The 15,208-nt window shown below is 39.1% G+C and overlaps 1 protein-coding gene across 1 annotated transcript in view; it reads right to left on the bottom strand.

The window, feature by feature from the left end:
* The window catches only part of CALCR (calcitonin receptor), a 144,712-nt gene that overhangs the window by 62,040 nt on the left and 67,464 nt on the right, over positions 1-15,208 (bottom strand). Inside the window, exon 3 of the mRNA XM_061197787.1 lies at positions 875-955. Coding sequence (XP_061053770.1) covers positions 875-955 — 81 coding nt within the window. The remainder of the gene's footprint in view (positions 1-874; positions 956-15,208) is intronic.

The raw sequence follows: 15,208 nt of genomic DNA, 5'->3' as shown, positions 1-15,208 counted from the left end.
AAAAAAAAAATGCCCACAAACCATAAGACACCTGTCATGCTCATGCAAATATATGAAATTCAGTCTTTGAATTTTAAAATGTATTAGGTAAGAGTTTTGAAAAAAGTGACCTACTTTTTTTTTTTTTTTTTTTTTTTTAAAAACATACCGAAAGTTATATAGTCTTTGTAAAAAAAAAAAAACAGAACAAAACAAAAAACGGTGACTGGATAATACTCAAACTTTCTTATTATCTAGTAGTTACTTTATCATTTCTTCTATCTATGTCTAGTTATATACTTTATGAAATAAAATTTAAAAATATTTACATATAGTTGATCACATAGGATTTCATTTGAGATGAATAACAATATCAGTATGAATAGGATATACCAATATTTCTGCATCTATAGAATATGACATAAGGCTTAGACATTCAGAGATGAAATAAAATATTCCAGTAGTTTCTACAATATTCTTGTTTAAAATTTATTTCAAACAGCATGAAGGTACCTACATTTCCAAGTACTGGATTACTTTTAGCAGATTACACGGTACTTTATCTGAAGATTAAAATAACATGACAGTCTTACATAATAAAATTAACTATCCTCATTCAAACAGGTACAGAAGGGCTACATTAGCAATCATTCCCATAAACTTTGACGTATAACATTACAAAATGTAAATTCTCTTAAAATTAAGTTAACATGTATGAAATGTTAGTAATAGTTTTCCTTGAATAATATTAAGAGGAGATTTGTTAACATAACATTAAAGAAAATTATAGTTTGGTTTTTGGAGAACAATGTCTACCCTTGCAAATGCCCAATCATAATCATACTACTTCAGCGTTCTTGATTAACATAGCTTAAAATAACTTTGTTTCACTTACATTCAGAAAGATGAAGAGGGTCAAGCACCAGCGTGTAAGTGTGAACTTCATTTTGGGTTTTTGAAGACGGTCTTCTAAGACCTAGAAAAATATAAAAGTAACAAAGACATTTAAATTACTACAGCTCTAATATCGACTGTGGCCTTTTTTTCTTGTCTATTTGACTTGAAGAAGATCAATGTCCAAAGTCACCCTAAATACAATCCATGTAAGTACAGTAAGCTTGTGAGGCAAATGCAGCAGCACGTTCCATTGCCTTTCCTCTCAGCCAGGAAGACTGTTGTCTTGTTGTTGTCTAAAGTTCTCCCATTAAGAAATTCTGGAGCCCCCTTTACATATCAGGACATAAATAAAAGATTCCGAGAAATCAAGAGCAATCAATATGGACTTCAGTTAACACATGGCATCAAAAGAACTGCTGAAAATTTTCCATGGAAACATCCACAAAAAAGTCACCTCAATGGACATGAACAAATAAAATCTGTGCTTTGTAAAGGATTAATAGCTATGCCTTCCAGGTAATCAAAAGCCAACTTTTAAGTAGTCTTATTTGCAGTCTTGAGTATTTTTCTTTCCTACAAATTCTTCAAGCGTCAAGTTGCTATTAAGAATAAATTTATTCCATAGTAAGGCTTGTTTGTTCCCTCCCTAAGTGGTCACCAGTTCTACTCAAGAGCGCAACAGTCAGAAACAGGCTGCTTTGTCACAAATAAGAGTTTTTCGTTACTCTGCAGGTAATTTTACACAAGGAAAAATAAAGGGGTGAAAAAATTTTAAAATATATACATTTCATCAGTGGGATTTGTGTGAAAACTATTTCAACTAGGGGTGAGTGGTTTTCATTGCGTCTAACACTCTACTCATTGTACCACTTTTAGGTTTTACATATTCTGCTATGGTTTGAGTTAGTATCTACACTGTATGCCTGTTGGGCTGCACCTTGCAGGCCTGTGAACCTTGAGACCAAAGAAATGGCCTGGAGACAGCGGTGGAAACATCCATGGTTTACTGGAGAGGGTATCTTAAGCAAAAGGTCCTGGAGCAATATCCCACGTTTTACAGCAGATGGTAGGCAGGACATGACAGCAATCTTTGCAACTTGGGGGAGAAGGAGGCTACCATTTGTAAGGGGAATTGACATCAGGTTGGGTCAGTTACCAGGGGAACCAGCAGCTGGGGCAGGGAGCAAACACATAGGCAGGTACTATTTAAGCTCTATAATTAAGAGGATTGGAGAGTCACATGAGAGAAGCAGAGCCTGGTCGAGCAGGGGATGTACAGAGAGCAAGGGAGCAGCCATCTTGAATGGCCTGACGATACACTCCACTCCTACACACCCTGCAGGACCCTTACGATCTTGATCCGCCCCTTTTCCGTGATATCCCTGGGGTCAGGTATACAGAGGCACATTCCAACCAAATACCACACATGCAATACAGACACCAGCGGCTAAAGAGTATCACGAGTCCAAGAGGTGGGCAAACTTTGGAGCCAGGCGCTTATCAGGTCAATTTTTCATGGAAGTCCAGACGAGGATGACGATGTCCTCTCGCGACAGGGACCCAATCAAACTCCTTTCACAGTGAGGCCACCACTGTCACCCAGTCCACAGATTCCCTCCACTTAGACTAAGGAGGAAAGGGAAGATGTTTAACAGGCACAGTACAGGGGAGATCGTGACTATTAAGCAAAACACAGGCAGTAAGAGCACGCCGAGATCACATCGCCCCTGCATGTGGTTTTCGTCCTGGCCTGCAGTACCACACCACCTCTCCATCCTCAGTCCCCACAGCCAGTGCCGAGTACTGGAGAGGCGTGTAGCAACGGACCACAGGGTTAATATGATGGTGCCTTTCTCCAGGAGGGGGCCTGGATTAATTACCTTAGTAGTTTTAGGTGGGGCTGGGTAGAAGACAGGTGAGATCTGTAAATCCCTTTCTAATCCTCTTCCCCACGAGGCAGCAAACCCAAACCACTGGGGACTTACCTGCCAGTCCTAGGGTCATTTATGATGTGTTCCCCTGGGGGTAGATCCTGTGTCAAGGGCAAAAGCAAGTTATTGTCCTGACCGACCGTTTGGCAGCAGTCGTTAGGTGGTCGACAGTTGAACTTGGATTGTGTTGACTAGTTGCCTCTGGGTTAACAGGGCGTCAGCACTGGGACGATTGCTCCTGGGACATGTCCTCATGTTGGAAGAGTTTTCTGTGTCAGTTGCTGAGTAGTCCCTTCATCCTTTCAATTAGCCCGGCCGCACAGGGGCTGTAGGGCAGGGGGAAATGTCAGTGTACGGCATTTGTATTGGCCCATTCCTGAACTTCACGACCAGTAAAGTAGGGTTTTTTTTGTTTTTGCCGCGTTGGGTCTTCACTGCTGCACGCAGGCTTTTCTCTGGTTGCGGCGAGCGGGGGCTACTCTTCGTTGCGGTGCGCGGGCTTCTCATCACAGTGGCTTCTCTTGTTGCGGAGCACGGGCTCTAGAGCGCAGGCTCAGTAGTTGTGGCGCACGGGCTTAGTTGCTCCGCGGCATGTGGGATCTTCCCGGACCAGGGCTCGAACCCGTGTCCCCTGCATTGGCAGGCGGATTCTTAACCACTGTGCAACCAGGGAAGCCCCGCAAGTGGGGTTTTTTGCATTACTCTACGACTCCGTAGACCTCGAGTAATGGCTTCCACCTGTTGTAACGCGCTGTAGACCGCACGCAGCTGTTGTTCCAAGAAACAGTACTGTTGCTCTGCCCCCTTCCACAGCTGGACCAGAAGCCAAGGACATTCTGCCGTTGCCACAGGCCCCAGCCAAACCCTCTGGTGAACTAGCCACCTCCAACTGACAAGCCTGTCCCGAGGTAACACCCCTAAAGCCTGTGTCTGTAGTTGTTTAGGGGTGGTGGGTCGGGGGTATGCTCATCTTACCCGACCAGCTAACATCCAAGTATTTGATAGATAATCCAGGTTCTTACACTTTGTCTGTATTCACCAGCCATCCCTATGCAGTCAGATGAGCCACGAGCACGGGGCTGCTACTTTCACACCGGAAGAAGGCTCTAAGGTTAACAGGATGTCATCAGTATGACGGAAGAGAAAGACATCTCCCATGGTGGTCAGCTGCCACAGAGCCCCACATGCTAGTGGACGGCCTCCTCAGGATCACCTCTGCAACTTTCCATACCCCAGCCTTATTTTCCGACATCTCGGCGCTCACGGGAGTTTTCTTGGCCTCCTGGTTGGCTCACCAGTTGTTGGGCTGCACTTCGCAGGCCTGCAAGCCTTATAGCTGCCCAGCCTTGGGACCAAAGAGCCTGGAGACAGCAACAGAGACTCAGTGGTTTATTGGACGGGGACTCGTAAGCAAAAGGTCCTGGAGCGACACCCCACTGTTTACAGCAGAGGGCAGGCAGGCCGTGGCAGCGTCCTTCACGACCGGGTGGGGCGGGGCGGGCAGAGGAAGCGGCTACCATTTATAGGGGAATTGACGTCATGTTGGCTCAGTTACCAGGGAAATCAGCAGCTGGGGCAGGGGGTGAGCATGTAGGCAGTTACTAATTAGGCCCTATAATTAAGGGGATTGGATATGCATGTGAGAGAAGCAGGACTGGTGGAGCAGGAGATGTACAGAGGGCAAGAAAACAACCATCTTGAGTGGCCTGATCGTACAGTGCCTAATATACTTGTCCCCAAGAGTAAATTGTATTCAATTTACATATTAGCATGCCAGGAGATTGAGAAAGTATAATTTTCAAGTGTCATCTTATATGCTGATCATTACCCCTTGTTTCTGACACTTCAAGCCCACTAGTAAGTGGAAAACACACATGTATTGACAGCTAAGGCATTACAAGGGATGCAAATATGGGTGAGCTGGATGAGATGTGGTTTCAGTACAAGAAACTGAGCATGGTGGGGGGGATGGGGGCAGGGAGCAAGATGAATGATGTAAGACATGTGCTAAAATAACTATAATACAGCCTGGGTAAAAAGTTCAATAAAATGGTACAAATACAGAGCTTCATAAAGGATCATTTCTGATTGGGGGAAAGAGAGAAGGATTTGTATTTTGACCTAAAATTTGAGAACTGAATAGGGTTTTAAAAAACAAAGACCTACATAGGCAGAGAAAGCAGATTAAAAACGAGATATGGAGATGATAGAAAAATTTAGGGGTAGCCAAAGAATAAGGAATACAAAACTTTAATTTAGCTGGAGCTTAGAGCTTCTCAGGAAGTGAAAATAAGGGTAGAAAAGTAGGTTTTGAGTGCCTAGAAAATTTATTACCCAAACCACATTTTGGCACTTTGTGTGCCTGCCACACATTTTCATCTATGTATGTACACAACTTAACAACCTAGCCTGATGTGAAACCTCTTTCAGAAAAGGATTATGTTTTAGCTATCTATATATCTCTGGCACTTCACACAATCACTCACACATGATTGTTATTTTTGATAATAATGGTGGTTTGTGGTCTGATGAATTCTAGGAAGCATAGAACTCTCTTGAATGTATTATTTTTCCCTTTCTGATTCCTTGTATTCCCATGTCAGTGACTTCCACAGTTATCCATGAACTGTCCAAATAGGAAACCAGGGATGGCCCTTGATTCCACCCACTTCCTTATACCTGACATCTAGTCTCCATGACTCCCATTCTATCAGCCTTTGGTATCTTGGTAAAGTGTTCACCCTTCTCCATCACCTTAGTTCAGAGCTCCATCTTTCTCATCAGGACTCTAGCAACAGCCTCATGACCAGTTTCCCTACTTCAAGTCTCCATCCCTCCAACCCATTTCCTATACCAAAATGAGTGTAATTGTATCTTCCTTCAGTGATTGCCTCCAAACCTTAAGTAAATGCATAAAACCCTTGGCTAGGAATGTAGTAATACAGGGCCCCCTTTAGCAACAAGCACCAATATGATCATGGAGGGAAATAAAAAGGGAGAAATTAAAGTTGTCTCTTAGATTGCTAGCTTCAGTACAAGGACAGATAATGAAGGAATTCAGCAAGGGGAAGTAAGTGGAAGAGGAGGAGCTCTTCTCCCTTAATTGGGAATATTATTACCTGAGTACTGGATGAGACTTATTTCCTGATGTGAAAGGTAGGACTTTTGAAGTGTTCACATACCTGTGAAATTGGTACAGCTTTCCTTAGTTAGATCCTACTTTTTAAGAAGGAAATCATAGACATACAATGAATTTCTAAGGGTCTGTTGAGTATGACAGTCCTAGGATTTCATCCCTGAGAGAAGCAGGATGTATGGAACATTACAGGTATAAGAATTAAAAACCAGATCTGCAGCTCGGTGCTTTGTGACCACCTAGAGGGGTGGGATGGGGAGGGTGGGAGGGAGGGAGATGCAAGAGGGAAGAGATATGGGAACATATGTATATGTATAACTGATTCACTTTGTTATAAAGCAGAAACTAACACACCATTGTAAAGCAATTATACTTCAATAAAGATGTTTTTAAAAAAACAAAACCAAAAACAAAACAAAAAAATACTAAATATAATGAGAAAAGTGGCATTGTTTTATATTATTGCAAACCTTTAATATTTTAATAGATGGCAGCTGGATTCTCATATCTACTTTGGTATTCCACATGTTGCTGTAAGTTGTTTTGTTGAAATAAATGAAGGAAATCCAACCTTAAAAAATAAAAAAAATAAAAAAAAAAAAAAACCAGATCTTTTCTTCCCATGAAAGTCCTGCTCGTTAATTCCAAATGTGAGAGCTAAGCACAGTGAGAAGCCAGCTTCTCTATGAAGGTGAATATGGGGCGATTAGGCAGTTAATTGGCTTGTTCTATCTATGTCACATGTGTGATGTCACTTGATATTTTATAAAGTATCAGTTGCTTGGTTTTGACTCAACGGTATCATTACACTGCGGAGCACCAGAAGCGGTGGGAGACTTGTCACCCTTAAGGTGAATGGAGCCGCGTAGTCATCTTGGCCTAGGAAACGGGACGTCCAGGCTTTCAAAGCCCCACATACCGCGTTTACATTTGTACCATGAACAACTAAGGTGAATGAAAATAGATCTGAGACTGAACACTTGGAAATGATGGAGAGGTTTAGCCAAGAAGCAAAGTCCTTTCTTTTTTCCTAGTAATTGAAGGTCTGTAATTTTAAATGGTCTTGCATTATTTTGAACTCTTAACAAATTCCTCATGTGTAACTTTATAGTATATCTGGGCTGTACTGCACCTGCCTCTAGTCAGAACATTTCAACTGTAATTGTCCAGGGTTAAACAGTACCTTGTAGGTATGCCTCTCTTTGAGAAAAGTGTTTTTTAAAAAATCTTTATTTATTTATTTATTTTGGCTGTGCTGGGTCTTAGGTGCAGCACACGGGATTTCTGGTGCGGTGTTTCATGGTGATTTGTGAAGATAGGAGAAAGAACGCATAGGTAGAGTTGTGAAGAAAGACAGGGCTTTCAGAATTTAAGGGAGATAAACAAGGCAAAATAGAATAGAACCAGAATGAGGAATGAAGTAATTCACCTTCTCTAGGATTCTTCAAAGAAAGAGAAAAAAGAATGAAGAAAGTTCATAAGAGTAACAGCTGTGGAAAACCCAAAATGAATTAACAGAGCCCTAATATTAGCTGAACAGATGATTAAAGGATGGGTAGGTTGCAGGGTGGAATCTAGAGAAAGACTAATGTGGAATTTTTGATAGGCAGGAATTTTCTAATTCAGTTTTTTAGAAGTTAGAAATTTTCTAACTTTCTAAGCTTAGAAAGTTGAACCTGGACCCAGGTAGAAAAGGACAAAATCAGGCAAACAGTAGCTAATGGAGACAAAAATGCAACTTAGAAACTTTCAAATTGTAATGGGAACAGGTGAGACAGAGAACTTGTGATCAGACAGTCATATGGTACACCTGGAAGATGACTCCAAGAAAACCAGAACAGAGCTTAACTTTGACATCAGATTATTTACTTGCTTCTTGATGTTTCTCCTATTTCTTCTCTACAACAAGGACATTGTTTAGTCTTGTAACCCTAGAACCTAGAAAAGAGTCTGGAACATAGTAAATGGTCAGTAAATATTGGTTGCTTTGTTTAAGGGATGAATTAGGGTCAGAATTTGGTAAGGCAGGGAGGATTATTCTTTACCCAAAGAGCCCTAATTATGGAGCCAAGAGATTCTTATTTCGGCTTCTGCTTTTATTATTTCTTTAGTTTTGGGCAAAAAGCTTCACTTCTATGCCAGTTTCATACTGATTCCGTATCCATATCCTCCTTGAATAGGAGAAGAATACACTTCCATATGTAAAGCAAATTGACGCCCCTGGATCTGTCTCAGTAGTTTAGCTACTTAGCAAAATGTCTTTTGACCACTTTTTTTTTTTTTTTTTTTAAACAAAAGCTCTTGTGGAAGCCCACATATAAGCCAGATGGACGTGGAATCTAAACACCTGATTGGGGAGCCTGGTTTAGAATACAGAAATAAGGTAACCTTGGACAGTGGTTCAGTTACTTAGTGGGACAACAGAACATGCATTGCTCTGAATCCACAAAGGAGCACCCATCACTCATCTCATCTCTAGAAAATTGTATCCCTGTGTTGCAGGGGTGTGCTGGTTAGTGGAAACCACTCCTCCTGTGAATAAATAGCATCTAAATCACTAATACAATGATGGTGATTAAATAGACTACTCTTCATTTAAAGAGAACAGATTTCCTTGGAAAGTAAAGTTACACTATTTTTATTTTGGGGGAAGAATACGAAACGTCAGTGTCTGAAAATAATGTGTCTATTCTCATAGATCAGCGTTTCCAAAAGTGTACTCCATAGAATAGTGGGAATCCCATGAGAAGCAGCATAAAATAAAGTTTCCATGGCCAAAGAAGTTTAGGAAACTAAGCGTTTTCTATATTCGTCTTAGAGATGTACCAGAGACATTAGCACTTTAAAGTATCTAATTTTCCTGTACCAAAAACACTAGTTTGACTTGAACTCTTCATTCTCCAAACCTGTTTGACCATGAGAAATATTTTTTAATAATAACAATTATTGATCCATGTACAGAATATACTTTGGAAAATGCTCTTTTGGCTCAATGGCAATTTCTAACCCACCATAGTCAATTAAGCCTGCAAGCCATGAGAAAGAGCTGCCCTTTTACTTAAAATTTTCTTTTTTTCTTCTGCATGGAGCAAAAGTGGAATTTCTGAGGTCTTAAATATTCCCCAGCCTTGGTACAAAGCCCAAAGCTATAAAAGGCATCTCAGAGGCAATTGCTCCTTTGGAACATTATTTGTCAAGAACCTCTTCTTTACTTCTCTGGCTATGAGAACAAGGAGTAGGATGAGGGGTATGGGCAAAGGGTAGAAAAGAGGAGGAAGGCATTGCTTATCTAAAAACAGCTGTGGCATTCTGTCCCCCAAGGCCTAGAGCCTGTTTCAGATTTGAAATTTGGCATTTCTTTTGAAGACAACTCGATTTAATATGGTCCTGTAGATACAATCCAAGTGAGTAGGTAAGTGAATTTTGTGGAACCCTGGAACCACAGGGTATGATGGTTTGCTGCCTTACCAGTGCCTTCTGTTTGGACAACTCGTTGATTATATAACCTACTAGAAAATCATTCTTCACTAGTACAGGAACTAATTTGCCAAGGCGTAATGTGGTCATAACTCCAATTTATGTGGCTACATTAAGCAAAACAGAGTGCCTTCCTGCTGCTCATCATGAGTTTAAAATCCCATCTAAATCCAGGCTCCTAGTCTAGCTGGTAAAAACTGGCACCCTCTGAATAGGGAAGCTTTTATTGGTAAATAGGTTGGCACACAATGTAAAAGGAAGAATCTAGATGAGAAGTGAAGCAGAATAAAAATGATGCCATATTGAAAAAAATTAAGACTTTTTCTTTCACTCACATCAATGACCTGACATAGTAAGTGCTCAACAAACATTTATTGACTGAAACAGAGAGATCGTCTCTAAGCAGTCAGCTGGGCAACATTAATAAATAGAGAGATCTTGGAGAAATGGTTCAGAATCTTGTGCAGTTCAGAAGTGTGCCACTACTCAAATGGATATTATTAATGGATAATTAGATAAAATTTGGCCAATTAAAATTAATTTAAGGGAAGGGCACCGTAATCTCGTGGATACTTTCTAGTACTGGATCTCCAGTAGCAGCCGTGAGAGGGAAAGGGGAGATAGAAACTGTTTGGTTTAATTAAATTTAATTAAAAATACATCATGAACTTATTACATGTGCTTTAATGCCATCTCAAGATAAAGTTTAATTTCAGTATGTTAGAGGTTGGGAGAAAAACAATTCAGTCTAAGGGGTCAGTATGAACAAAGACGAGGATGCGGGAATCACTGAATATATTGAAGAAGCTCTATGTGGGTTGTTTCCAAACTCCATGTTCTTATTCATTACATATACACTGCCTTATAACAAGAAAGAAGTAAACTCAGTTTTGGACAAATGGAATTTGAATTGTCAGCAGGGTCTTCTATTTGGAGACCCTAAAATGCACCTGATTGTTATTAGCGTCTTCATATGTTCTTTATAAGCACTTCTGTTGAGATCAGCGATGACAGATATGGGAAGAGGAGTCAGTGAAGTGTAATGGAAAAAAAATACTGGGCTAAGGAATAAGGGCTCTATACTGCAATCCTAGATCCACCTCAAACTCACTACATGACACTTCAGCACATTACTGCACCTTTCTGGACATCAATATAAAATTAGACAATTGGATCATAATTAAGAGTATTTCTTACTCCAATACTGGCTCTGAGTTGCAATAAAATAAAAAACATTTTTTGCAGACAGAGATAGCATAACAATTAGATAAATATTGGGTCTATTTGACCCTTCAATAGAAAATTAATATAAACAGCATTTTCCACATTGTGTTCTCTAAAATATGATCCCTGTGACCACTTATTTAATAACTCATAAATAAAAGGAAGGAATAGTTCACTGGGAAAAGGTTTGAGAAATGTGAAATACCATGTGCTCTTTTCTGGAAAAGTTTTATGTTTACGTTAGGATATTTATGTTAGGATATTAAAGGTTCTGAGAAGTCCTGCAACAACGGATCCTTTAAATTCATTTAAATTAGCTGTTGTTACTAATTATATCTACCAATAATAATGTGCAATCAATACTCAAGGAATGAACAGGCAAGCTTGGCTAATAGTTGGCTTTTGATTTCAGTGAATGAAAGGTGTGTTGCTTTCTCTTTATTTGCAGAAAAGACTGTAGTTACAGGCAAATGTTGCAGACTAATTAGCATTTCTTTGTTATATTGGAATAGAAATGGCAGGTCTTTGCCATAACTTGTCTGGATTATTGAAAATCTGATGATTAGATGACTGAGTTGGTGCTTTGTTTTGAAAGTCCACTTTCACAAATAACTCTTTAAGTCAAACTTTAAAATATTTAGGTAGAATTCCATGTCATACACATATCAAACCATTCTACAAATACCAACAGGAGTTTAAAATGGTAGGTTTATGATTTTAGTCCTTATATACATATTACTGTGTCCTTATACACACTATTGAAAAAATCCTCTTTTAGAAAAAGATATGCCTGATTTGATTAGATGATGGAACTGGAAGGAATTCTAAAGTTCAAATTTTCCAAACTTTTCACTGAAAACCTACTGAAATGACTTCCCTTAAATTGGTTAGAAAGTTAGTGAAAGAGCTCTGGTTAAACTTAAACCATAGATTCCCAAACTAGTGTACACTCTAACTTACTACCCTGCCCCATATCAAAGGTTTTCCCTAGCCGGATTCAACCTTCTGCCAGTGAAGCCTCTGAGGCTTGGTCTAGTTGGGATAGAAGTAACCCATGACCACAGTTCATTCTCTTGCCCAGTTCAATTTCTCTTAATTACCTTCAGGAATTCTGTTTGGTTCTGATCTCAGGGATATATTAGAGTAGAAGGTGCTTAGCCTGGAACAAAATGGGTTAAATAAAGAAATAACCTGTGATGTTATTCAACATATTTAACAACTGTTGCTACTTAAACATCCACCAGTCAGAACAATTGCTGGCTGTTAACCACGGGCACTGTTATACCGATGCTCACCAGCTGTAAACCAGCCCTGGCGTTCTCCACTTCCCTCCTCTCTTCCATAACCTTGCTATTCATTGTGCATGTATCTCTACATCTGTGTTTGCAAAAATGGAGGTGGGGTGGAATGAGGCAGAGAGCACTATTTTTTTTTAATTAAAATTTTTTTTAAATTTTAATTTCTCTGATTCTAGTGATTAAGAATATTTTTCTTTTAGTTATTTATTTTTAATTAAAACTTTTTAATACAATTTTAAAGGTTACTTTCCATTTACAGTTATTACAAAATATTGGCTATATTCCTCATGTTGTAAAGAGACTTTTTGTATTTATAAATTCACTCATTAAATATTACTGAGTCAGATGCATTTCTTGCTCTTATGAGCCATTATGCACTACAGAGAATGCTTGAGTGGGAGCTACCCTTATGCACCCACATTCCTGAGATTCCATACAAAGATATTTCACCTACCACCTTACAAGGGACAAGCTTGCCCCTGTATTTCCAATTCCAGTAGCATATATTTACTAATAGAGAAAAGTGCCATCAAATGTAATTTAATCATTACAAAGCTTTCCTTTTCTTATTAAATTATTTAAGGATCCATTGCCCTGAAATTTGAGCACCTTGGAAATTATCCTTTTTGCATGACTGTGTAAGCAGTTCAAAAGGTTCTGTAAAATTAGCTGGATTCCCTTGAAAACGCAGGGAGATTAAGCAGGATTAAAGACATCAGGGATGGTCAGCCAAACTGGATCCCTGTCAGCCATGATGATATAGTTTCCATCATAGCAGTTGTTTCCCACCATGACCCCAACAGCTAATGTTCAAGGTGCTGATCTAAAGGACACTTATCTAAATAGACGGTGTCCAAGTCAATTTCAATGTGGCGATCTAATATTTCAGGTGAAGAGAACATTTTGCTACCTGCTTTATTAAAGAAAGTTTGGTCTTTGTGACGAACTTGTTTATAACTTGTTTTGCCAGTTCACTTTAAAAAAATTAAGTATATAAAGAAGTTATGGTACATAAAACAAGACTTATCCAATTATAAATTTAATTAGGAACACCAAAGAAGTAAACTTAACGAATGTGATTTGGTTTGGGAATGTAGGTTCCGGGTTTTATTTAGTCTTGCTAATAGGAACATTCCCTATGGTGTAGCTTTGGAGCACAGAATAAGAAAGCTGTAGAGAGGAGGGAAAGTTATGCTCATCACACCTTAATTGTTTGGCCCTGCTTTCAATCTGTCTTCCAGTAACTGGAAGTATAATTAAAAAATGTTTGACAATAATCCCCCAAAAGGAATACTCCATAAATTAAAAGAAGGCACTTAAATCAATGGGAGTGCCATTTCAGCGAGGAGCATTCTCTATAATTAAAGCTCCATTCATGATACCAATAGCAAGTTGCAATAAAAAAATGAGTTAGTAATAAATTAGCAATACATTTAAGACAGAATGTCTGATGGTCTTTCTAATTACATCTCTTAAGAGTGCCCTGATGGTGATTAGGTGTTAAAAATATATTTCACAAATGTAATTACTAAACTGTAAAGGGAAATGAATCACAATGACCAGTGAAAAAATAGTCATAATACACTGATAAAAACAACTCCTAACAAAACACAAACAAAGGCAGAACAGGTTCAGTGATATTATAGAATATGGCCCAAGTTTTCCATTTTACTTCTTATGACCGTTTTGCTTTTTGGAAATTCCCACCAGCAGGGGAGAGAACAACAAATTCTTACATTCACATTTGCCTTTACTAATACACACTATCATTGTAACATTATTTAAATGTAGCTGAGTAGTTAAATTTTGCAACATCTGTGTTTGAAATAAAGGCAACCCCTGACTGCAAAATAACAGACTATAAGGTAGTTACAATATTTAACCTCAGCAATATCTGGTATGCAAAGAATGCCAGAAAGAATTCTTTAACCACATATTATTTCCTCTGTTCAGCAATTTTTTTTTCTTTCTCCCACTGTATGTGAAATCTGTGATCTGCCATCTTGAGTAGACACTCAAACAGTACTTGTAAATAAGATAGACCTCTATGTCTAACATAATCCTTACATTTTAAGACGTAAGAAAGATAAATGCTTAAACTGTTCAGTGACTAGGCTTGTGATCTATCTTTGATAAAAAATGCCAGATTGGCAACTCTACGTAAATTACACCCATGTTATATCTTGAAATGGTATCTTTTTTTTAGCATGACATTTCTCAGGAAGAGACAAGTGTTATATAAGTTATCCAAAAATAAGTAAATAAATAAAAACCAAAACCCTCAACAAGAAAAAACTGCATTAAAATTTGGGCAAAGAACTTGAATAGAATGTCTCCAAAGAAGATACACAAATGGCCAATAAGCACTTGAAAAGATGCTCGACATCACTAATCATAAGGGAAACATAAATAAAAAACACAATGAGATACCACCACAGTGGGAAGGCGTGGGGCAGGGGGTGGTAACTGTTTAATGGGTATGATTTTCAGTTTTGCAAGATGAAAAATGTTCTGGAGGTAGATGCTTGTGCAACAATGTGAAGGTACTTAAGGCCACTGAATTATATATTTAAAAATGGTGAAGATGGCAAATTTTATGTTCCGTGTATCTTACCACAATTAAAAATAGAAATAAAAAATGATAAAGAGAAAGACACCAGAAAAAAAGCTCTAAATGACTGGCATCATTCAGAGCTCATCACTGACACAGTGGGAAAGGATAAAGTAGCTGACTGGGGTGGGGCTGAGGGGGAATAACTTGAATGGGAGTCTGGAGATACAGATTCAAGTCCCAGCCCTGCTATTAGCTACTTGTGGGAAATTTGGTGAGATGTGGAAAATGAGAGACTACTATAAGCTCCCTAACTTTCAGTAACTCTACAATTCTATAAAGATGGAGGGTGGTGACAACAGAATGGAGTATTAGGCACTGCAACACTCAGTATTCAGGGATGAAAGAAGGAGGAAACTGAAGGGACTTTTCTGTGGGAGAAAACTGCTGACAGACCATTCCTGTGTTCTAACCTGTAGTCAGGATCTTGGGACCCAGAGGATACATTTTGTACTCTTCTGTCTCCCACTGGGGCAAGATCATGTCTCTCCTCTGAATGGCAGTGTGCCAAACAACAAAAGCTCCATTTAATAATACTGCTTAGAGAGGGGAAGATACCTTATTTCTTTGGAGCATTTTCTTGGAAAGAAGTCATTAAGGACATCCATTCCTGGAGCGCTCCAGAATGTGGCCAAGAAATAGAAGACATTGCATC

Source organism: Eubalaena glacialis, chromosome 8, assembly GCF_028564815.1.
Source record: "Eubalaena glacialis isolate mEubGla1 chromosome 8, mEubGla1.1.hap2.+ XY, whole genome shotgun sequence".
In the NCBI taxonomy this organism is placed as follows: domain Eukaryota; kingdom Metazoa; phylum Chordata; class Mammalia; order Artiodactyla; family Balaenidae; genus Eubalaena; species Eubalaena glacialis.
Note: the sequence above shows the minus strand (reverse complement) of the source record. Positions and strands in the feature narration are given on the sequence as shown.